Source organism: Diabrotica virgifera, chromosome 1 (genome assembly GCF_917563875.1).
Source record: "Diabrotica virgifera virgifera chromosome 1, PGI_DIABVI_V3a".
NCBI lineage: Eukaryota > Metazoa > Arthropoda > Insecta > Coleoptera > Chrysomelidae > Diabrotica > Diabrotica virgifera.
The window spans coordinates 213,877,717-213,902,534 of NC_065443.1; the positions used below are offsets into that span (position 1 = coordinate 213,877,717).

General features: G+C 33.0%; 1 protein-coding gene across 2 annotated transcripts in view; it reads left to right on the forward strand.

Moving 5' to 3' along the window:
- Window positions 1–24,427, forward strand: part of LOC114325769 (polycomb protein Scm) — a 138,198-nt gene extending 113,771 nt beyond the window's left edge. The window contains exons 5-7 of one of the 2 annotated variants that reach the window (XR_003651729.2): window positions 1,382–1,632; window positions 3,821–3,911; window positions 17,177–17,262. Coding sequence is in view for 1 of the 2 variants with exons in the window: in XM_028273899.2 (XP_028129700.1) it covers window positions 1,382–1,632; window positions 17,177–17,308 (383 nt within the window). In the remaining variant the exon portion in view is untranslated. Of the gene's footprint in view, window positions 1–1,381; window positions 1,633–3,820; window positions 3,912–17,176 lie in introns of both variants that reach the window. The other variant, XM_028273899.2, reaches the window with a different exon arrangement.
- Window positions 24,428–24,818: the final 391 nt, after the last annotated feature.

The following is a 24,818-nucleotide window of genomic DNA, read 5'->3' on the forward strand; positions in this document are numbered from 1 at the left end:
ATCAATCCCAACTCAAGAATATCCGTCACAAAAAAACCATAGCATGTAATCTGTCTTTAAAAATGAATGTAATCGAATGAACTATATTTTAGTAAAGTCGTCCCAGGAACGCAAGTCATAAATATTGGCGATATCATTTTAAAGTCTTCTACTTTAAAATGTATAATATACGTCTGAATTGCCAATATAAATGAGTCAGATTAAATAAATTGTTAGAAGAATTTTTTTACTTAGCAACAACATTTTTGTTTATTTTAGTAGTATTTTGTATTTTGACAACGAAACCCGATTTGGGCTTCGAAACGTTAATGAAATCATTTTTTTTTTTGGTAAAATTGTGGCTTATTTCCCATTAAAAGTAATTTATTATAAAAATGCCACAAGAAAATAGCTTCAGAACAACATTAATAATGTAACTAGTAATTTAGAAAAAAATCTTTAAAAAAATTCCTTATAGTGTCACTTTTGTTTTACATAAAAGTTCTGATTATTAGAATAAAAAGTCAAGTTAATATTTACCTTAATCATAAAAAAAGAGAAAAATAAAACGAAATTGTGTCATATTAAAAAGAAAAATCGTTTATTTGGTAAAAGTAAACAAACTATTAATAATACTTAATAAAATTTAACATTTTAAATTTACGTGAAAACCGGCACTAAAGAAAAAATGTCACTTTTTTACTTACAACGACGTGCTTCTCCCTCAACAATCCGGCGGAAACCGACACGAAACCGATAGAGTGCCACTTTTTAAATTACCACATTGACAAAACACCTAAAAGTCAAAAGTGACACTAGCGACTTCTAGGAGAAACTATGCGAGCTATTAGAACAGGAGTCTCTGCAATAGGAGCGTTTAGTCAAAAGTAATGCAGATATCGCTATAACTAAAAAGTGATGTTTTCAGTATAGTGCCACTTTTGTTTTCAAGGTGCGATATATATTAATTAATTATAGTCTGAACAAAATTATATCGGGCACTCCTTGTTTTTTATACTTTGCAGTATACTAAATTACATATCAAATCATTTTTATCCATTAAACAAATCGGTGAATATAGGATTATATCGGATCTTAGACTAAAAAGAACTTGCTTGGAATGTATGTAAAGCGCTGGTTTCCTCGAAAGCGGTGCCGACAACCTCCGATCGTAACACTGCGATGAATGACATCATAAAAAACTGTACCATGCAAAATAATAGCGTTGCTTTCCAAGGATGCGTTGGAAGCCACCGCTTGCTGAGCCTGCACATTCCATTGCCCCAGTGAAGAACCTTGAATTTTTCACCGTAATCTGACGTAATTCATCGCAGTGCTACGATCGCTGTTTGTCGGTGCCGCTTTCGAGGAAACCCAGGCTTTACCCAAAACTTTTGTCTAGGTTTGGAACGGACCGTGAAAGACTGTCTCTCATGTGACGTAAAAAGTGCTCCGACGCCCCCGAAACGCAAGCCGCCCGAACAAGAAGCGGCCACATCGACTACCCCAGCTGAACCGTCGATTTCTTCTGAGTCGCCGGTTTTGAGCTTGAACAAAATTCCCACTGGTGAGTGGGGCATCGAGGAGGTGATCCAGTTCATAGAGTCGGTGGATCCTTGTTTGGGAGTGCATGCAGATTTGTTTCGAAAACATGTAAGTTGGTTATTGTTTCATAAAGCTTCGTGAATTGGGGACTTGTACATTTTTTATTACATAATAATGTTCAATTTTGTTTAAAAATGAGATTTTCAAAATTTCACGCTTCAAAAACTCATAATAACTTAGAAATACAAATTTAACATCTTCTGCGATATTGAAATATGTAGTTCAAACGGCCCGTGACGTCACATAGTTTTACTATATAGTTATATTTATGGTTATATTTAGGTATATTCTTCTTCTCCTTCTTTAGTTTATTGTCCTCCACCTACTTGGGTATTTGGCCAGCTCATCGGCGCGGAATAAGGGAAAAAAAATTATATTCTGACATTTATCGTTTGTCATTGTAATAATATATACCAGTTTGTTGAGATTGGAGTTTGATACAGTTTTTGAAGGAAAGGAAAGAAGGTTTACTATGGAAAATAAAACCATTTTCTAAAAGTACAAGTTTTCTATGAATAGTTCAAACGATCAAAAACACTTGTGACGTCACATAACTGTATTTTCTACTGATGTTTATGATGGCTAACTTAAAATTATATACAATTTTGTTTACTTTGTTGGTGCAGAATGTAAACATTAACCATATGACGTCACGACGCGCTAGCTGCTTTAATTTGAATTTAGAATCGTCTTTAGGAGTCAAACTGAACACAAAAGCAACTTTTTTATCTTTTATACATGTTTTAAATTATGTTCTGTTGTGATTTAGACCATTTTTTTTCCAATCTAAAGTTTTATGCAAGTACAGCCGATATACCAGAGTCTCATAATACTACGATCGCTTCCTTTGCTGATGACGTAGCAATACTAGCGGTAAATGAAGATCACATACAAGCCTCACAAGACCTGCAACACTATCTGGACATACTCAGTGAATGGCGAACAAAAGTAAATAAAACAAAATCATCTCAAATTACGTTTACAAACCGCCACAACACATGCCCGCCTGTAAGAATGGAAAATGTACTAATACCAACAGTAACAGACGCTAAATACCTTGGCCTCCACCTTGACCAACGTCTTACTTGGAAAAAACATATACAGACTAAAAGAAGACAACTAGACTTAAAATTTCGGCAAATGTATTGGCTCCTTGGACGCAGATCAAAACTCAACATCCAAAACAAAATTCTTCTGTACAAAGCAATACTTAAACCTATTTGGTACTACGGACTACACCTCTGGGGCTGTGCAAAGTTAACATCACTGAATATCATCCAAAGATTTCAGTCTAAGGTTCTAAGATCAATAGTGGATGCACCATGGTATGTAACTAATCAAACACTTCACGAAGACTTAAATATACCTTTCATCAGGGAAGAAATCTATCGAGCCTCGGAATCACAAAGCGAGCGTACCATTCACCATGACAATGAGTTAGTAAGGGAATTATTCCATAATGGTCCTGTCACAAGGAGACTAGATAGAACCTGGCCTCAGGACCTATTTTAAAACATAAATAGAATAAGATGAGACATCATTGGAAGTCTCTTCTTCATGTCCAAAAACATGGAACAAATGTACTTAATACTTTACTAGATTTGTGACTGCATAGCTTCACTGATGAGGCATGAGGATGCTGAAATGGCTATATGGAGATGGTGGTCCAAATCTGAACCGAATATAAACAAAAATCTGCATTTATCTTTTCCATTTTTACTCAGTTCTGAGTATTTAGAAACTGTCTTTCGGTCCTTTTCCTAGACGAAGAGAAGGTAAATGCGTGGCCTAAGTGTCCTTTTTGCTTTCTCCTATTTTCGTCGTCTCTGTGATTATATATTGTAAAATATTGTAAAATCCGGAGATACGGGATGCAGCCAGAAAGCAGTTTATTAACGAAAAGTCTTGGATTTAAAATATTGTTTACTGTATTTTTTTTTCAATTATTCTAATTGTTTAAAAGGTAGTAAACTTTGTATCTAGGGCTTTTCGTTTTCCTCTTATAATACTCTTTTAATGATGTAGATTGTAAATAAACATAATTACATAAAAAAAAAGTTTCCTATTAAAATAAAACCGATGGTTATTTAAATAATTCAAATATGTTGGACTTGATGTCACGTATCTATCAAAAGCCATTTGAACCTTTACACGGATAGCACCTCCGCAAAAGTATCATAAGTCAAACTATCGTAATTAGGTGAATATGCCTTTTCATCACAATTTTTTTCCGTAGGCATGGTTTTGTTCGTAGGTACTGTTTCTTTTTGTAAACAAGCATGTCAAAGTACCTGTGAACGCATAATCAAGATAAAAAAAATTCTGAAGTAAGTATAGTTATTGAAAAAATATACGGAAATAAGAAAACTCTTCCTCGATTAGCAAATAATTTTTTTAATCAGTTATTATGATATCTATACGCATTAGCCTATCTTTGGGAATGATTCCTGTACAATATATTGTATTATACTCACATTCAACAGCATTTTTATTTACAAAATAATAACAACGTATATTTCCCACAATAATAAAGAATACATGAATGTGGCTAGTTAAGGATTTCCTGTCTGTAAATAATCAAAAAAGGTTAAAGTCACGTTTATGAATTTTAAATAAAGAAATTTATTTGACAAAATTACCTAATATTAGTTAATCACACAGTGATCACACTAGGTGATGTAGAATATCAACGCCCTGTTGTAGCAGGATTCAGTCTATTTTTTTGTAAAAATTTTGCCTGCTAAACTCTTTGATTTTTCTTAATTATAATTTGTATGTAGATTTATCAAGGTCAGCCTTTACTGCAAGTCATCATCATTATGGTCATCATTGGCTCTGTAATCCATAGTGGGTCTTCGTCAGTTCTAGGATCAGCTTCCATTCCTTCCTGGGGGACATCCATAAACTACGTCGTAAAAATTTTGGAGTTTTTAATACCCTCCCCCCCTTCCGTCGTAAAGCGTCGTTTGCAGTTGACCCCCCTCATACCGACTATTACGGTTGAAAATTTAGAAGTAACGTTTGTTGAGTTTTTGTTGTTTATAACCGATTATTTTGTCCTTGGAGGATGTATAATTTGTATGTTTGGATGTATATGCTTTTTGTGTGAGTCAGTGAGAGAAGATTTTTGTTGTAGAGTTTTTGTTTTTGAACGCCTTGTTAGCAAATCAACAACATTCATTCTTTTTCAATAAAGATTTTTGAGAAAGCACTTAAAGCCTGGTCGGCGATTTGAATTCCCAGTTATAAATTGAAAATGGTAGTTGTTCGATCCTTTGATGGGATGTTCTGGAAATTCTTCTGTTGAGGTTTCCGTTTGTGTGCTGGAAATTCGGGGCACGATAAGAATTTTTGGGAAAACCCTCAAATATTAATTTAATGTATTAATGGCCAGGCTGAGAGTTGTTTCATGGACCCTTTTGCATGTTAAAGGGTGTTCCGGTAGTACAGTAAATGTATGTGTTTTTCGATCCTGGGGCTTTGAAGAAGTGGCAATAGAAGTACATTTATTTAGTAGATTAGAAATAATAAATTTGGCAGATTTATTTAGAAGTTCTATATATGACGTTTAACCATTTGACATTTTGACAAAATTTAAGGAAGATTGCAGTGTGTTTATCCAGGCAAATTATTTGTTATTGAAGGAAATAAGGACGGTAACAGATTTTATTTTATTTTATGGGAGAAAACAAGAAAGAACAAGGTACAATTTAGATTAGGTTAAGGGGTCTAAAAAAGGGGACTAAAATGACAAGTTTTTTATATTTATGTGAAGGAAACAGCTGGTTCTGGTTTTTTTTTTAATTAATTACTTAGTTTTAATCTTATAAAATAAACTATTGAAATCAAAATTAATATTTGTATGTAAAAAGGGACTTAAATTTTCGTTGACATTATATTCTCTATAGTTATCTAGTGTTTTATTTGAACTGTCATATCTCATGCTCACTCTAAATCTAACCAACTAATTAAAAATAATAATTCCGACTGAGAAATAGCTGTGGTACGACGTCGCAATTGCCACTCATGACCCCCCTTTTTAGTGATATTTTTTTTTAATTCCATGTTATTCCTAGATTTTTAAAAGTTAGCTCTCAAAGTTTATTTACGAATGTATCCAAATCAGTATTACTATGTAGCTCATTAATATCCGCGTACTCTCTCAGTTGACTGTTGACTGTACAACTAATAATTAGCCTTATAGGGACAAAAGACAACACTTTTATCGGAGTTCCTATGCTTTCTTAACTGCATCATATATATCTAGATTCTTATTTTGTTTTGATTTCAATGCTATTTTTTTAGCAAGTATAAATAGATACAATATACTAACTAAATAGAATAGAATATTTAATTCTATTCATTATTTTAGAATTTTTTCACACAGAGTATTCAGTAAATAAGTGAACAGTTTAATATTTATTGCTTCCAGACGTTGTTCTGAACAGAAGCGTTTGTTTAAAGACATAGGACAATGTTTTATTGTTTGTTATTCTGTATAAAACTGCTAGCAATATTATTAAGGCTGTGAGTGATAAAAACGAAATGAAAAGTATGCGATAAAAGTAATATACAAATACAAATTCTTTTTAATTCTAAAATAGGGTATATTTTTTATATTCGTGAACTTCAAACGATGTCGGATGTGCACTTATGGCCCCCTCACCCCTGTCGTATACCGTCGTAATAAGCAAAGTCCCCCCTCCCCCTTTTCAACGACGTAGTTTATGGATGCTCCCTTGTCCTTCGCATTGGTTTTCCAATTTCGTGCCCTTTAACACTCGTAAGGCGCTTTCCACCTAAATTGTGCTCTGGGCCTACCTCTTCTCCTCACTCCATCCGGTCCTTGGTCATAAATGTGTTTCGACGCCTCCAACTCGTTCATTTTCTCTAAGTGGCCTAGCCACCGCAACCCGTTTAGTTTGATGCGAGTTACCAGTACTAGGTTCACTATAGAGGAGGTAACGCTCAAAATTATAGCGCCTACGCCATCATCGATTTTCTTGTACGCCTTTATAAATATGTCTGAGCGTTTTACGTTAAAAACAGCCTAAACGTTTTTCATCGCCTTTTGTCATCGTCCACGTTTCTGCCGTTTAAATGAGGACGGGCTTGATAAGAGTTCTGTCTATCAATATTTTCGTTCTTTTTGTTACTATGTTTGATGTTAAAAGTTTCTTTAATCCATAATGTGATCTATTTGCTAGAGATACACGTCTGTTAATTTGCGCACTTACTGTATTACTCGGTTGATTTGTAAGCCTAGATATATGAGCTCTCTTACTCCTTTGAAAGTATAATGCTCCAAGACTCTAGGAAAGTAATCATTTAATATGCATGACATGTTTTCCTTTGGTTTCTGTAAGCTTTTCTGTGTATACGATGAATATTTGTATTACTATTTTCGTTTGAGTAATGGCACCCGGAAAAATATGTTTATATTAGGGCGAAACCAGACGGGTCACTCTGCAGTGCTACTCTGTGGATCCACAGAGTGGCTGAAACAGGCGATTTTCTAGCGCCGTCGACTACTCTGCGAAGTGGATCGTTTGGAAGGGTGCGGCGTTTAATGTAATGGGTGAGAAAAAACAGTAAGTTTGTTCAAATGATTAAAAACTTGCCGGCTAATATATTTTTTTAAAGTGTGTTCGTCAAAGTCAGTGTTTGTGTCAGTGTCCATAGTTTTAAATATTTTATAAAATTTCAACGCTTTTGAAAAAATACCAATAAACTCCATAAATGGAATTAAGAAGAATCAGATAAAAACAGCTATATCGCAGAAAAATACACATAAAAATCACCCAGTACATCTGGTATCCTACAGGCGTAAAATAGTTTAATATAACCTGACAACTGAGTGAAAGAAGCCCTTAAGGAGATGACGACATTGAATATATCTAAAGATGTTAGCTTGCAACCCCATTTTAACTGATATCTTATAGTTTTGTTTTCAACAACAAACAATAAAACCTTTTTTGGCCTAGGATGAGACCCCACTATTTAACATAAATAAACAAACAAGATTGTGAGTATTTATTTTGTTCAGTTCAAATGCATCTAATGTACAGTGGAACCCCGTTAACTCGGAGTAATCGGGACCGCGGCCGATCCGGGTTATCGAAAATTCGGGTTAGCCGGAGAAAATGGTAAAAATTATTAAAATATGGTATGCTTACAGATAAACTCCGTTATAATTGGCACACAGACACTTGTAAACCACGTTCGCGTTCCACACATACAAAGCGTCGTCGAGAGTCTCATTTTTAGCTTTCTTATCTTTGCACCGATTGTCCAAACTGTCTTTTGTTATCATTTTGAAACAAAAACAACATTTTAAGTTTTATTGCCATTACGTAGACAAAAAATCACGGAAACACAAAATCTGAATATATTTACGAACGATTACAGAACGGAACGAACAATGCGACTTTACTACACACAATACCGTCTCGCAACGAGAACGAACTTATGTTATTTAATAAGAGTGAAGACTAAGACCATTGTTTGAAAAATAATTTTTTAATAGTTTTTTCTAAACAATGCTAAGACAGTTTCAAGTAAATAAAGGATACTACAGATGCCTGTTGGTTTCGATAACACATTTTTACTAAGGTATATTATGTATCAAATTACACAAATACGCATTATCTCTCATTGTATAATGTGTTTGACATTGAAAATTGAAACGAATGAACTACATAGGAATTCGCTAAAGCGACAAATTTTTACGAAGAAAGTTTATTATGATAAATAAAATTAGCCTGAAAAATATAAGATATTATAGTATTGGAACAATATGTTTATAAGGAAAGATAAAAGAAAATATTTTAAGATGTTGAAAAGAAATTGGAAAATTCAGCATAAAGTACATACATTTTTATTGTTGTAACGTTTGTCTGATAAAAATCGGTCCGGGTTAGCCGGACTTCCGGGTTATCGGGGGCCGACTTATCGGGGTTCCACTGTATAATAAAATGTAAATATAAATAGAGAAAAGATTGATTACGGGATTTATTCTTTTCGATAGGGCTACCTTCTTTAAAATCAGGAACAAATAATTCAAAGATGACGTCCCATGCTTTTCCCTTTAATGCCCTATAAATATGACCTCGGGTTCTTGTATCCCATATAGCCGGTCTGTTTTGCACTTCAATCAAAAACCGTTCCGAATCGAAATTCATTTACGGTGCTCACCCTATAAACTCTCGTAAACATCTGCGGCAGCTACAAAAGTGGTCCATCTGAATGTGTTTTGCCACTAGTGGACGCCACTAGCAGTGAGTCTCGGCGATTGTGGCTGGCCACAGTCGCTCGTCTGGGTGCAACGTCAACTTCACATAAGAACCCACGGGCAATCATCGGAAGCTGCTTTGTGGATCCACAGAGTAGCGCTGCAGAGTGATCCGTCTGGTTTCGCCCTTATGGGGATACCAGTAAAAAAGATATGGTGGTATTTTTCTGCCATTTTTGTTTAATTTGCTAAAATTGGTATTGTGTGCGGTATTAATCGTTTCTTAGAACTATTTTCCATTGAATTTGAATCTAATACGCTGGGCGTCAGAGAAAACAAGCCATCCACATAAGAAATTGTTTGTTTTTTTTTTCTTATTTTCTTAACGTCACCCAACATTATCATGAATAACAAATGCAAAACAAGAAAAAATTTGAGAAAATAATAAATGTATTGAAAAATTCGAACATGTCCACATAGGCATTATAGTGATGCCGGTTTCAGAAGGAAACAGATACTGTTTAACATGCGTCGATCGTTTCACACGTTGGTCAGAAGCTTCCCCGATGCCTAATCAAGAAGCAGACACAGTAGCCAGAACATTTTTTTCTGGTTGGATAGCTCGTTTCGGCACTCCCAAGCGCATCACAACAGATCAAGGCCGACAATTCGAATCGCATCTCTTCAAGTCATTATGCAAATTAACTGGAACTTCCCATTTAAGGACAACCGCCTATCATCCGCAAGCAAATGGTATGGTAGAAAGGTTTCATCGACAGTTAAAAGCAGCAATTCGATGTCATGAAAACATCCGATGGACCGAAAGCCTACCTTCAGTGTTACTGGGCATACGAGCAGCGTGGAGAGAAGATTTAGGTACTTCAGCCGCCGAACTCGTGTACGGAGAACCATTGTGTTTGCCAGGTGAACTATTGTTTTCGTCACAAAGAAACACCGACGACAATGCTCACATTTATTTAAAAACGCTTCAAAACCATTTCGAAAACCTCCGTCCTACGCAACCGTCGCACCATGGATCCAAAAGTACCTTCATTTTCAAAGACATGAAAACCACCCCTCATGTTTTCATCCGCCGTGATACAATCAAAAGCAGCTTAGAAAACCCATATCACAGGCCTTTTCCAGTTGTTAAGCGAGATGACAAGACTTTTGTCGTCCGGGTAAATGGAAAACAATCAACAATTTCCATAGACAGATTGAAACCAGCGTACGAGCTTCACGACTCTACCCATCACGAAACAAAAGAAATGACAGTATCCAGCAAAACAAACAACAGAAGAGCAAGATTTACCGGAAGCTACCAAGAAAGTGTTAGTTCACAGTGTATTAAGTGATTTTTTCGTCCTCCTCGTATAAACTTTGCGTTCTTTATTTTTTTTTTTTTTTCTATTTTCAATTCTCATTATAATTTGTATATATTATGTATTATCTATCGTCTTAGTCTCTCGGAAGGGGGTGTATAGCGATACGCTTTAATTACTATTTTCGCTAATTTTAATTTTAATATTTTTTCTCAAAAGCGAAACAACTTAGTCATTCGAAATTCACATTAAATTAAACACAAAAATGTAAGAGTGACATGGCTTTACTCTGTCAACATCTGTTTCCTCACCCACATAAATTTAGACAAGGCGAAAACGGCGGGTTCGAAGGGAAAAATATTCCCATGAGATTTTTTTGCATAATCACGTTCGTGAGACTGTAACCCAATACTCTGGGTATTGGGATTTGGAAGAAAAAGAGCTGATGAAAGAGGGGGAAAATAGAAGAGAAGAGGGTTAAGATACTAATGGAGAGTGGCTTAGCTCAGACGAACAAATTAAAGAGGCAGAGAGACACTATATCTCAAGTGAGGACTCGGGCTAGCTTCAGTGCACTAAATATTGGCTTTAAAATATACAAACAGAGATATGGGATAATGAAAGGGTAGAAACAAGGAAGAAAATGAGACAGGTTAATGCGAGAAGGGAACGCAACTAGATAAGAACGCTGGAGACAGAATAATATGAAGATACGACAAGGAAAGAAGAAGAAAAAGGGCGCCAAATCGAACGAACAGCTCAGATTTCTGAACCGAGGATTTGAAAAGTTCGAGATTCTTGAAATAAAGAAAAACAGAATAAACGACCAATAAATAAATGACAGTGATGCAATGACCTGAAATACAAAAAAAATATTCACTATTTACCTTGTTCTGCTATATTATCAACTGGTGATACGAGACTGAAATAAAAATCAACCTTACTAAGAACAAATATATTTATAATATTTCACAATTTACAATGTATCCATGATACTTATAAAACATGTGAGATAAACAATAGTGGTGGAGTTGAGAAAAATAACAATCTAGAACCCAAAGGGTTACGCCAAGTAAATTACCACCGCTATTGCGCAATATAAAAATATCAATAACGAAAACCAGGTCAGTGTCCGTAAGCGTAGCGAAATCCTATACTATGGTTAGTATACTAATATTAATTGATCCTAGACTAGATAAGGTATAGTTAATACTAGAACAACTAATGGTTACACAAAAAAAAATTTAATACCTTATCTAGCAGAGACTTAAAGGGTGACGTACTCACCAATCGAACTATTAAGTGTCCGAAACAATCGAAATACCAGATCTATGTCTAAGTACTATACCTAAGTAAACATAGATGCTGGAAGCTATATAAAACTAACAAAATGAGTTTGGTTAAAGACTTTTCCAGAAATATTATATAAAACCTATCGACAATCTTTATATATGTCTTAATTCCCCTTTCCCTTATCAATTAATTTATTTTATTTGAATATTTAATTATTATTTACCATTACCTAACTTTATTTAAAATCCTACTTCAAAAAACCTATGTATATAGTGTAGTATAGGTACCTGTTATATGCATATAAAAAGTTTACACAAATTTATTACTGTAGAGTAAAAACCAAAATATTTATAGGTATGAATTGAAATAAAGAAAAAAAACTCTTATCTTTTACAACTCCTGGGTATATTCATAGGAAGGTCCACTAGATTTGGGAAATCTCTGGGCACTATAACATCTGTGTGGAGCGGTCTGAAGTTGAGAGGTTCTGTGGATGTATTTGGTGAAACGGGTCGGTAATGGTTTATGATGTCCTACTATTAGTTATATAAAGTATATTTATCCATTATATTTATCCATAAAAAAATCCAACTAAGTATCCAAATTAGTTATATAAGGTATATTTATCCATAAAAAAAAATCCAACTAAGTATCCAAATTATGGGTGGAATGGAAATATGATGTAGAATGTAAAAACGAACCTAAAAATACACATTTAAGACCTCTAGCCACTCTCTATAATGCAATTACATCCATTTCCCCGGACCCAAACAAAGCATTGCTGTCCCAAACAAGTAAACATTAGGTTATGTCCCGTCAAACTTGTCAATCTAATCAATGTCACTTTCTGACATTTTCGCAGCTGCGCGTTTATAGAATGGTCTACACACTTACCAGTTTTTCAAATGGATTCATAAAAACCCAAAAAAAACCAATATGAATGTCACACCTTATACGCACTAATAATAAAAAAAAATATCAAAGCACTCTCCTAACAGGACATAAAAACATGATTAAATGTTGGGTTACGATGAAACGGTAGCAATATGTATATGTACATATATCAGAACAGAAGGATAAATAATTTGATTTCGCTTACCCTGGGATCTCTGATACGTGACCACGTGGTATAATTTATGTTATAATTTCTTGAATTCTTGTTTTTTTGTTACTTTGGAGATTGTCTGTTGAGTTTCCTGATGTTTAGTTTACTGGTGGTATGTAATATATTTAATTTCAGTCCATTATTTTCCCAGAGTTCGTCTACAAATAGCAAGCAGCTCACGTATCAGAGCGGATGTTCTTTAACCAACTGATTTTACTATTACGAGTTTCGCTTCTCTACCGTCCCGTTGGTCGTTCGGCCTGCGCCGACACGTCGAAGCGTTAGGGAGTTATAAAGATACATAGGCGCATCAAATAAAACACTTACGGGGTAGCAATAAATGCTTCAAGACATCCCAGAATAAGGTTCAAGAAGTCGCCCAAGTGAAAAGTGGGCCAATTTTTTTTAACAATTTTTTTTAATCAAATTGCAAGAATCAATATTTTTGGCCCGAACAATTTTTTCTAATTTTTTGGACCATTCTGGACAAAAAAGGTCTCTTATAATTTTTCTCTAAAGTTGATCGTTTTCGACTTATAAGCAATTTAAAATTGAAAAAAACGAAAAATGGCGATTTTCAAGGCTTAATAACTCGGTTAAAAGTTATTATTATGAAAGTCAATATATGACTAAATCAAAGTTTGAAGCCCCCCCTACAAGATCCTGAAGAAATTTTTGTCATTATTTTATTACTAAGCTGTTATTTTTAAGTAATAATAATAAGCGCCATGCACGTGTGCGGGGCTGTAAATGCTGAGTGCGAGAGAGAAGCTATTCCAGCAGTCCAATTGTGCATCTTACTCGCACTCACATTTACAGCAGCGTCAATACGATACAACCACTCATTGTTATTAATTAAAAATAACAGCTTAGTAGTAAATTAATGACACATATTTCTTCAGGATCATGTAACGGCGACTTTAAACTTTGATTTAGTCACTATCTGACTTTTAAAATAATAATTTTTGACCGAGTTATTAAGCCTTAAAAATGGCCATTTTCGCGTTTTTTAAATTTTAAGTTGCTTATAACTCGAAAAATATCAACTTTAGAGAAAAATTATAAGAGACCTTTTTTGTCCAGAATGGTCCAAAAAACCTAAAAAAAAATAGACCGGGACAAAATATTGATTTCTGCAATTTGATTAAAAAAAATTGTTAAAAAAAAAATTGGCCCACTTTTCTCGTGGGCGACTTCTTGAACCTTATTCTGGGATGTCTCACGAATGTGATTATGCAAAAATATCTCATGGGAATATTTTTCCCAACGAACCCGCCGTTTCCGCCTTGTCTAGTTAGTTATCATATCAGACCATTATGTCAACAAAGAATGCATCGAAATTGTTTTCTTAAAACTGCGAAAGTGTACGCCAGACCTAGTCATTTATTGACAGCTGGTCAAAGTAAAAGAAACACAAACATATTTATCGTTTGTGGTTTTTTTCTTTAGTCACAACTCAGCAGCCAAACGCATCGGGTCTGGTCGTCGCTAACATCCACCTTTTCTTCCGAGACCAAAGCGAAACACATTTTCGTTACAATAAGTAAAATATTTATCTTTCTTTTTATTACATTCATTTCAATTAAATTCCGGCAACTCACCCATCGGAATATAGTGTTACACTTCAGTTATAACAAGAATTGGATTATAGAGTCAAGAAAAGACAAGTATTATTTTTCAATAGTATGTGTTGGCACCATGGTTTTTGAAGGCGCTCCTCATTTGATTTGGCATGAAACTGATCACGTTTTGTATGTCCCTTTGAGTAAACGTGGTTCATTCCTCATTGATAGCCATTCGAACTTCTTCACATGCTGGTGAGCAGGTATGCGAATTCTTACACATTCTAGCAGTTTACGCACGGTTTCGCAATGCAGCAATAGTGAGAACGCGATCTTCTCTAACTGTTATCTTTTGGCACTTGTACCGAGTCTCCGTTAGTAAATTCTCTGCTCAGTTGAACGACTAACATTCAATTGTCTTGCCACATTCGGCTTGCTCCGTTTCCAGCAATGTAACAAGCTGAAAAGGCACTTAATATTTCTCGGTGGTTATCAAGAAATACACTTTAATGTAAGGAAGCTAGCGTAACAATAATATATTTCCAAAACACTTTAGAACACTACAAAAATTCACTACATTTCTTACAACCATCATTTCCGCCAAGATTTGTTGATTCGTAAATACCAACTTCTAGTGCAGCCGATATGTGAAACAATTGTGCATTTAATGATAGAAGTATATAATTTCGAGCAGATAAGGTTCAAATTTAAATATGGGGCCATCTCAGATTTTGTCTTTTACAAAAATGGCGGGCATTCAAAATGGCGACTATACATATGTGACTAATAGCACGATAACTTTTGAACGAGACCTCAGATTTCAACCAAATTTGGTATGTAGGTTCTTCTTTTGATGAATAAGATCGAGGCCCTGAACAGGAAGAATCGGTTTACCAGAAGTTATGTTTTTACTGTTTTTTATGTAAAAATTATGTTATTTCTTTTTCAATTCTTTCACCCTGTATATATAAATTTTTCAAAAAGGTAATACCGCCATTGAAAAGAGTGTAAACATATTTTTTAGGAAATATTGAACTTTTTAACTATGTTAATTACCATTTAATAAATGCATGACGTATGTTTACATGTACCTATGGGCGGCAGATTCATTTTGAATGCCCGCCATTTTTGTAAAAGACAAAATCTGAAATGGCCTCATATCTAAATTTGAATCTTTGTATGTGTAGTATGTGTGGTCCAAATTATATGCTTCTACCATTGAATGCACAATAATTCTTATATTATTATTTGCACAAATCTGCCGCACATAGGTACCAGCATGTGAAGATACGTTATGCATTTTTTAAATGGCAATTAATATAACTAAAGAGTTCAAAATATGTCCTTAAAAATATTTTTACGCTCTTTTCAACGCCGGTATTACCTTTTTGAAAAATTGATATAGGTATACAGGGTGAAAGAATTGAAAAAATAAACAACATTTTTACAAAAAAAAAGGAAGAACAGAATTTTTGGTAAACCGATTCTTCTGGTTCAAGAGCATCTTACATATCAAAAAAAGAACCTCTATACCAAATTTGGTTGAAATCGAACTTCTCGTTCAAAAGTTATCGTGATATTAGTCACATATGTATAGTCGCCATTTTGAATGCAGACCTTTTTTGTAAAAGGCAAAATCTGAGATGGCCTCATATCTAAATTTGAACCTTTGCATGTGTAGTATATGTGGTCCAAATTATATGCTTCTACCATAAAATGCACAATAATTCTTATAATATTTGCACGAATGTACCGCACATACAATATATTATAGGTACATGTGAAGATAATTTATGCATTTATTACATGGTAATTAACATAACTGAAAATTTCAAAATATTTCCTAAAAAATATTTTTATGCTCTTTTCAACGCCGATATTACCTTTTTGAAAAATTAATATATACACGGTGAAAGAATTGAAAAAAAAACATATTTTTACATAAAAACCAGGAAAAACACAACTTCTGGTAAACCGATTCTTCCTGTTCAAGACCTTGATCTTAAACATCAAAAAAAGAACCTATATATATATACCAAATTTGGTTGAAATCTGACGTCTCGTTCAAAAGTTATCGTACTATTAGTCACATCTGTATAGTCGCCATTTTGAATGCCCGCCATTTTTGTAAAAGGCAAAATCTGAGATGGCCTCATATCTAATTTTGAACCTTTATATGTGTATTATATGTGGTCCAAATTGTATGCTTCTTAATGTTGTTCTGAAGCTATTTTCTTGTGGCATTTTTATAATCAACTATTTTCAATGAGAAATAAGCCACAATTTTACCAAAAAAATGATTTTATTAACGGTTCGACGCCCAAGTCGGGTGTCGTTGTCAAAATACAAAATAATACTTATTTCTTAATTATAAAATTATAATTGAAATAATGCTTATTTCCCATTGAAAATAATTGATTATATGCTTCTATCATTAAATGCACAATTATTATAATATTTACACGAATCTGCCGCACTATTCTGAGAATTTTATAGTTTAAGGTTTTACGAATTTGTTTATTCTTTTTACAAGCTCGGTCTAGCTTCTGAGTATAATCCATTTAATTTAATTAACATAAATCAAGAATAAGCTGAAGAAATAAATAAAAAATTATAACATACGATGGTAGCCAAATATAATACGAGTTACTAATAAATTAATAAATAAATATTTAAATATTAAATTAATAAATAAATTAATTAATTAAATTTATTTTATAAGAAAAAAATACGACGATTGGATAATGCTGTGTATTTCATGTTTCTTTTACAAAGGTCGAACCTTAACTAACTAAAAGCTAAAATACTAATACTGTCTTTTGTATCTGCAAACATTAAAATATAAACACAACGGTCAGGCCTCACACACACTAAATAGGTCACTTGACCATGCACAGGGCTTTGAGATGCCATATGTGCTGGTTGGTTGTCGATCTCCAAATTCCAACATCCCTTGCGCCGCACAAGGGACTGATTTGTTACAAAATATAAAATTTCCTAAATTTTGTGGTTGTTAAACTTTATAAAATAAACTGATACAAAGAATATATAATAAAAATTTGTAATTATTTTTTTCTAGGAAATCGACGGCAAGGCCTTCTTGCTCCTAAACTCGGACATGATGATGAAATACATGGGCCTGAAATTAGGTCCGGCTCTCAAAATTTGCAATTTAGTTTCTAGACTTAAGGGTAGAAGACACTTATTGTAAGAAAGAGAACCATTTTTCCGTACTTGCAAAGTATGATTTAGTTGATATTTTACACATTTTATTTTCTCTGTCTTTATGTAGTTTTGAGATTCGTACGTATGGAAATATGTTTTGAGATGTTTTTAGCGTGTAAAATACAACTGTTTTCCCCCAGAAAGGGGTGTATTTACAGGGCTAGGTATCATAGTAGTAGTGTTTTCTTCTTTTTATTTAAGACAGTATTTTTAAGCAGTCAAGCTCTACGTAGACAATACGTATTACTTTTTCTCGTTCAACATTCAAATATTTTTATTTATTTTTCTTTTTGTTTTTGCAGTATTTTATATTTTTTACACTGTTATATTCGTTTTTTATAAACCTAAAATAAGAAATTCTGTTTTATTTTGCTGAGATATTGGGTCTATTGAATAAAAAGAAGTCTTTGCTTTTACTTACAATTATTTAAGTATTTACTTAATACTAATTGAACAAAGTCATTTCTTTAATGCTTTATTCAATTACTATTAAGTAAATACTTAAATAATTGTAAGTAAAAGCAAATACTTCTTTTTATTCAATAGACCCATTGTCTAACAAACGGTAAGTTATACAAAAAAAAATTCAAAAGCTTTTTTATTTTAAAAACCTTATTTTGTAAAAGGTATATGTATTTGAAATCCCTAAAAAGGGCTGTATCACAACAAAACGTTTTCGGAATCAATATTCCATCATCAGTGTTATCACAGGTTTACATACTTTAAGCCACCAAAATGTACGGGTAAAAACCCTTAAATTGATTTTAAACAGTTGGGGTTACATTATATTATCTGATTTTGAAAGATGTTTAAAATATTTCCAGATTAACCCCTGGCATCACATGACATCAACCATATTGGTTGGGAAAGTGAAGGTATAACCTTACATGGCAGAGTTTAGGTGACAACTCTAGTTTAGTGACAACTTTAGTTGTCACCTAAACTCTGCTATGTAAGGTTATACCTTCGCTTTTCCAACCAATATGGTTGATGTCATTTGATGCCAGGGGTTAATCTGGAAATATTTTAAACATGTTTCAAAATCAGATAATATATTGTAAGCCCAACTGTTTAAAATCAATTTAAGGGTTTTTACCCGTACATGTTGGTGGCTTAAAGCATGTAAACCTGTGATAACACTGATGATGGAATATTGATTCCGAAAACGTTTTGTGATACAGCTCTTTTTAGGGATTTTAAATACATATATATAGACCGGTCACTCTAGTATAGAGTATAGGTCGCTCAGGTTCATGAGCTCTTTTAATCCATTTCATGCGGTGGATTGGTCCGCATAATTCCTCTTCATTATCCTTTATAGATTTTCGTGTTTTTTTTTGCTTTTTCTGTAATCTGTTTCCATTCTTTCCTATTCTGTATTTTTTCTCTCCAGCCTGTAATTTCCATATTGGATATATCCTCTCGCAGTTGGTCTTCCCATCTTATTTTCGGTCTTCCTCTAGGTCTGTTTATTACTGGCGTCCAATTTGTTATCTGCCTAATTAGTGCATCTGCTTCTCTTCGTTGGATGTGGCCAAACCATTTTAGCCTTTGTGCTTTAATGAATCTCACTATATCTTCTCCTTCCATTAGATTTCTTATTTCGTGATTCATCAGAATTCGTATTTCTCCTTGATATGTTTTGATTGGGCCATGTGTTCTTCTAATAATTTTTCTTTCTATTATTCTCAGTTTTTCTTCATCTTTTTTTGTAAGGCACATTGCTTCTGCTCCATAAGTGATGACTGGTCTAATTGCCGCTCTATATATCTTTGTCTTTGTTTTCTTGCTTAGGTTTTTATCTTTAAGTAACTTGTGGTATTTCCAGAATGCCCTATTCCCTGCTTTAACTCTTTCATTTATCTCTATGCTTCTTCTGTTTTGACCATCTACTATCACTCCTAAGTATTTAAAGCAGTCAACCCTTTGGAATACATTATCACTTATTCTTATCTCTTTTATTCTATTTACTTGGTCTTGATTTCTCGTACTTATTAAGTATTTTGTTTTTTTCTGATTTATTATTAACCCCCTGATTTTTGCCTCTCTTGTCAATGTTAGCAGTGCATCTTCTAGACTTCTCTTGTCACGGGCTATCAACCCTAGGTCGTCTGCATACCCTATTATTTGTGTAGAACTTTGGGAAGGTTATACCTTCGCTTTTCCAACCAATATGGTTGATGTCATTTGATGCCAGGGGTTAATCTGGAAATATTTTAAACATGTTTCAAAATCAGATAATATATTGTAAGCCCAACTGTTTAAAATCAATTTAAGGGTTTTTACCCGTACATTTTGGTGACTTAAAGCATGTAAACCTGTGATAACACTGATGATGGAATATTGATTCCGAAAACGTTTTGTGATACAGCTCTTTTTAGGGATTTTAAATACATATACCTTTTACAAAATAAGGTTTTTATTTTTTGTGATTTATGGTATACAGTTTTTTTTATATACAGCCAGTACAGGATTTTTTTTTCCTTGTGATATCTTTTTTATTTTTTTTTTTTAATAAATTTTGTTTTACTAAAAAGTGGACACAATACAAAATCACGTGAAAGCTGGGCACACGTCACTTTACTACGGTGTACAGTCTAGTTTTCTTTAAGACTAAGAGTCAATTAATATTTTTCCCACTAAATTCGTTGCACGCAATCTATGACGTTGTCATTTTTGCACAGTACTGTAAATACTGTGCACAGTATTGTGAAGTCAACATTCAAAAACGCGCGTGTTTTAAAGTTACCATGGCAACATCAACAGTTTTAAATATTGATCTGACCAGTCAGGAGTGCATACCTTGTAACGTCAAATAAATAAAATATGAATAAAATATTGCTAACAAATGTTTCAAAAGCTTTATTCAAATATTTGAAAATCATAATCTTTTAAATGAATATGAAAAGTACAGATAGTATTGTTTGAAATATGTATACTTCCGTTTTTTAAATCATAGGAAATGCTGCTCAAATTAATACTACTGACATTCACGGAAGCCAATGAGGTTTTACTTCCTTTAATGGCACTCTCAATAATGCTTGAAACTTTCTTCTTATTGGTAATAATCTCTTCAACGTAACAAGTTCACAGCTACCGATTTCCATCTTATTTGTCATTGGATTTTATCTATAAGGCTTTTCATCGATTGTCATTTGTTTCGAGCTTTTGTCATATGTTGTAGAATCTGTGTATAATATTAATATACACGGGTTATACGAGATATGACAGAAGCTCGAAACAAATGACTGTGAATGAAAAGCCCTATTGGCATGCCACTATTCGCCATAATTGTAGCGGACGTATGTCGAAACGCATGTCTCGTGTATTTCTCATGATTGTCAAATTTTAGATAACGTGCATTTTGCATGGGATATCATTCTTGCTAATTGCCTTCATGAATGCATTCACTTTCACAAATGATTTTTAATCAACCCCTTTGTTTATCCTCAACATACTTTGCAATTTCGAATGGAAAGCTTGTACACATAGTCGACGGCTTGTATAGGGCTTTTCATCGATTGTCATTTGTTTCGAGCTTCTGTCATGTGTCACATAATATTAACGTATGACGTACATATTTATTAATATTATGTGACACATGACAGAAGCTCGAAACAAATGACTTTGAATGAAAAGCCCTATTGTTCCGACATTTTCTGAAGGTAAGCAAGCACAACTTGTTCATCTGTGTCTGTTACCTTTTGTTCTTCCATCCATTTAATGAAGTTTCATTCTTTTTATATAAGCATCTTCCGATTTTTGCGGTATTGCAACCGCGATTGTGTTTTACTATTTAAGTAATCAATGTTAGAACTCATTTTTAAGCAATATACAACCAGTAATAACAATTAATCTTACGTGACAGATTGCAAATTAATTTGTCTTTTTCTCATTTCCATAACAACGAAAGGTATACTAATGTAAATCACAAATTCAACCATATTACATTATTGGCTCTTACTTCAATTTTTTGTAGTAATAATACATGATTTCAAAGTGGATAAATGGTATTAACACCGCGCGTGTCGCATCTACACTCAGTCGTATGAACTATGGTTTATTATAGATATTATAGAGTAGTTCACAACATTTGCTGTATTGCAAGGTGTATCTGCTGGACGTTTATATCTGGGACTGCCAACTCTGTATACAGTGTGTCAATTTGAAAAGTTGCCACCCCCTATCATTTGGTCCCTATAGAAAATCTAAAAATATGCAAAAGTAGACCAGTTTTCAACTAATACATCAACCCTATAGCGGGGGCGGACACAACCCCCAAAATCTTTAATGGAAAAGGGGGTTGAGTGATACCTCATTTTGAAGGTCATTAAATTACCTTTTCAAAAATACCACATGCCTTATATTTCTTTTCAGTACTTTTGGAAAAATCTTGGACTCAATACTCTAAAAAATTTTGGAGTTCTGAACTCTATACTTAATATCTTTATGATTTTACTTGATTTTTCCAAAAATACTTCAAAAAATACTCTAAATACTTCAACACCCCAAAAAAAAATCAATTTGGAGTTCAATACTCCAAAAAAATGTTTGGAGTTCTGAACTCGATATTTAATTATTAAAATTAATTAAAAAAAAAAGTAAAATTAGTGAAAAGAAATATAATGTATGTGGTATTTTTGAAAAGGTAATCGAACGACCTTTAAAATGAGGTATCACTCAACCCTCCTTTCCATTAAAGATTTTGGGGGTTGTGTCCGCCCCCGCTAGAGGGTTAGTGTAACTAAGTTGAAAACTGGTCTAAAAAATGTCCCCCTCACAAATAAATTTGGCGTGTTTTTGTATATTTTTAGATTTTCTATAGGGACCAAATTATAGGGGGTGGCAACTTTTTAAATTGACACCCTATGTTATATGTTTTTAAATGTCTACGTCGTAAATAATGTGTTACGTTATACTATGTCGACATTAAAATTTCATTGATGACGTGCAACGGTTTTGATAGGAAAATAAAGAATATACATACTCGTATAACTTGACTACTAATGTTTGTAACCGCAGACAGATCTTCTGATTACCGCCTTCTACAAATGTTTTTGTTCTTCTTATAAGACGTGTTAAACATATTTATATTAAAACATTATTTAGTCGGATAAATTACTATGAATCTTAGCCCTTAGTAGAAATTAAGTCGTGTTCCCAATAGTTTAAATACTGGGTACCTAAGCACTTAGTTTTTCTATGTTTATTGGACTTGTTATATTTTACGAATATGGGTTTAATTTTCTTCTGATGTGGGTTTCATGTTACAAAACGTGATATTTATTAATCTAAAAAAATCAAAAATATGTACAGTGTCTAAAAAAAGTAATGTAATTTGCTATTTTTTTTTATCTTTATTTTTACAATTAATGTTTTCCGAAGAAATCAATTTTCTCAAATTTTTCGTGTACCTAATAATTTAAAATTACTCAAAGGAACTTTCTATGAATTTATTCTCATTTATTTATTTTCAATAAATTACATTACTTTTTGTACCAATGTTGGGTCTCTCATCCGATCCCATTCACAAAACATATTTTTAATAAACTTCTGGGTAACTGGGCTAAGGACGTTGTTGATAATTTTGATGAAGTTCTTGTAACATCATCAGTAAAATTGGCGGAGGGTCGTAATTTTGTAAACTAATTTTAAATTGTATATGGCAAGGATTTTCGGTATTTAAACGCTTATTTCAAGTAATTAGGGCGCATTTTGGTCTGGCTGCTCTAATTTGAATTTTTAATCGTCTTTAGGGGCCAAACGAAAAACAAAAAAACTTTTTTTTCTTTCATATATGATTTCAATTATGTTCTGTTATGATTTATAGCATTTTTTTGAATTAAAAATTTTATGCAAGTTCCCTATTTACCTAACGTATTTTTAACTGTAGCACAACAAGCCAAATGTTAACAATTCTACAAATTTAAACAATGTCCTTTGTTGCTTGATGTGATGATCGAGACAGAAATTAAGAGTAAACGACATTGTTATGTAAAAAAAATGCTAATATAGTGATAAATACCAGCTTAAACATTTCTGATCCCATTTAAAATGAATGCGATTTATGTCTCCCATCCATTTTTAATGATAACATCACTGAATCACATAAAACTAAGAACAAGTACCTTATTTGTCACCCAAAATATATTAATTTACTAATTTTAGATATCACTAAAGCTTTCAAATGAGGTATTGCTTGACATATGACCCGATTTAAAATTAGTTTTTAAAATATCGTCCCCGCCATTTTAATATTATTTGTGTTACAGAAAAGCTATGAATAGTAGGCGGCTTAGATCCAGACCCAGAAATTTATTAATTTGAGTTTTATGGTTCAGAAAATATGTTGCGAGGTGATGAATTACATTACTAATGAATTGTATTATATCGCAACATGTGAGGATCTGTGCGTTAGATTAATAAATATATCTGAAAGTTGAAATATTTTTCTGAATTACACCAGCTCATCATCCCACATTGTATCGCATTGTAGATTAAGTATTTTTTTGGTATAACTCTTTTTGGCAGTATTCTGAAACCATAGAGTTAAGTTTGTAGCCGTATTATGTGAAAATAAATAATAATCGGTCTCGAAGAAAAGATTTTAAAATATATTATATGAGAGGGATACGAGCTGTAAATAAAACAAATAATATGTGTTGACATTAAAAAAATTATTGCTTTAATCAATAGAACGCATGGAAGAATGACGTTTGATAACGTGTGTTAAGGCCTGAAATTTTGCTACTTTTAATTAGGGTTTTACCTTTGGCAACAGATAAACGTCAGATGGTACCAAACCAAGCTAACAAGGTGGATGGCCTAATACTATTTTTATTAGTACAAACACAAACGTATACAAATTGGTCTATGGGAATGGGAAACGTGCCAAAGGAAAGCAAAACCTAGCTGTAGGTCATAAAACTCCATAAATCTACTATGGAACCTTCAAAGTTAAATTTTTCGGTCATCAGCCAATCAGATCTGTTAAAAAAGAGTTATATTCCACTTTTCCCTATATATTTGTGATATTTAAAGATTTTCTGTTAGTTATTTAAGTTGTTTATCTCAACTTAGCGCTGTACAGCAGTTAGCATAGTAGTCTAGTTCGAAAAAATCTGGTTAACCTAAAAGAGTTGTTTAAATGTGGATATGACAAAAGATTGATTATATTTTTGAGTAAAACAGATGATGTAGATGTTAGTGTAAATAAGAAACTTTGACTATGTCTAGATTTAAGAATAAGGAGAAGATATTAGTTTTTACCTATTTTTACAGTTTTCTGTATACTATGGTGGTTTTTTGATTTTGTTAAACTGAATTGGGCTAAAACGTAAAAAACTGAATTATATACTATACACGATTATTTTTATTTTAATCTATATTTTGTATACAATAGTATAAAATTAGAATACTATAATAATAGTATAATACAAAAGTCATTTTTATATATTTTTACAAAAAATATTTTATTTTTCTTTCTTTTTCTTCTT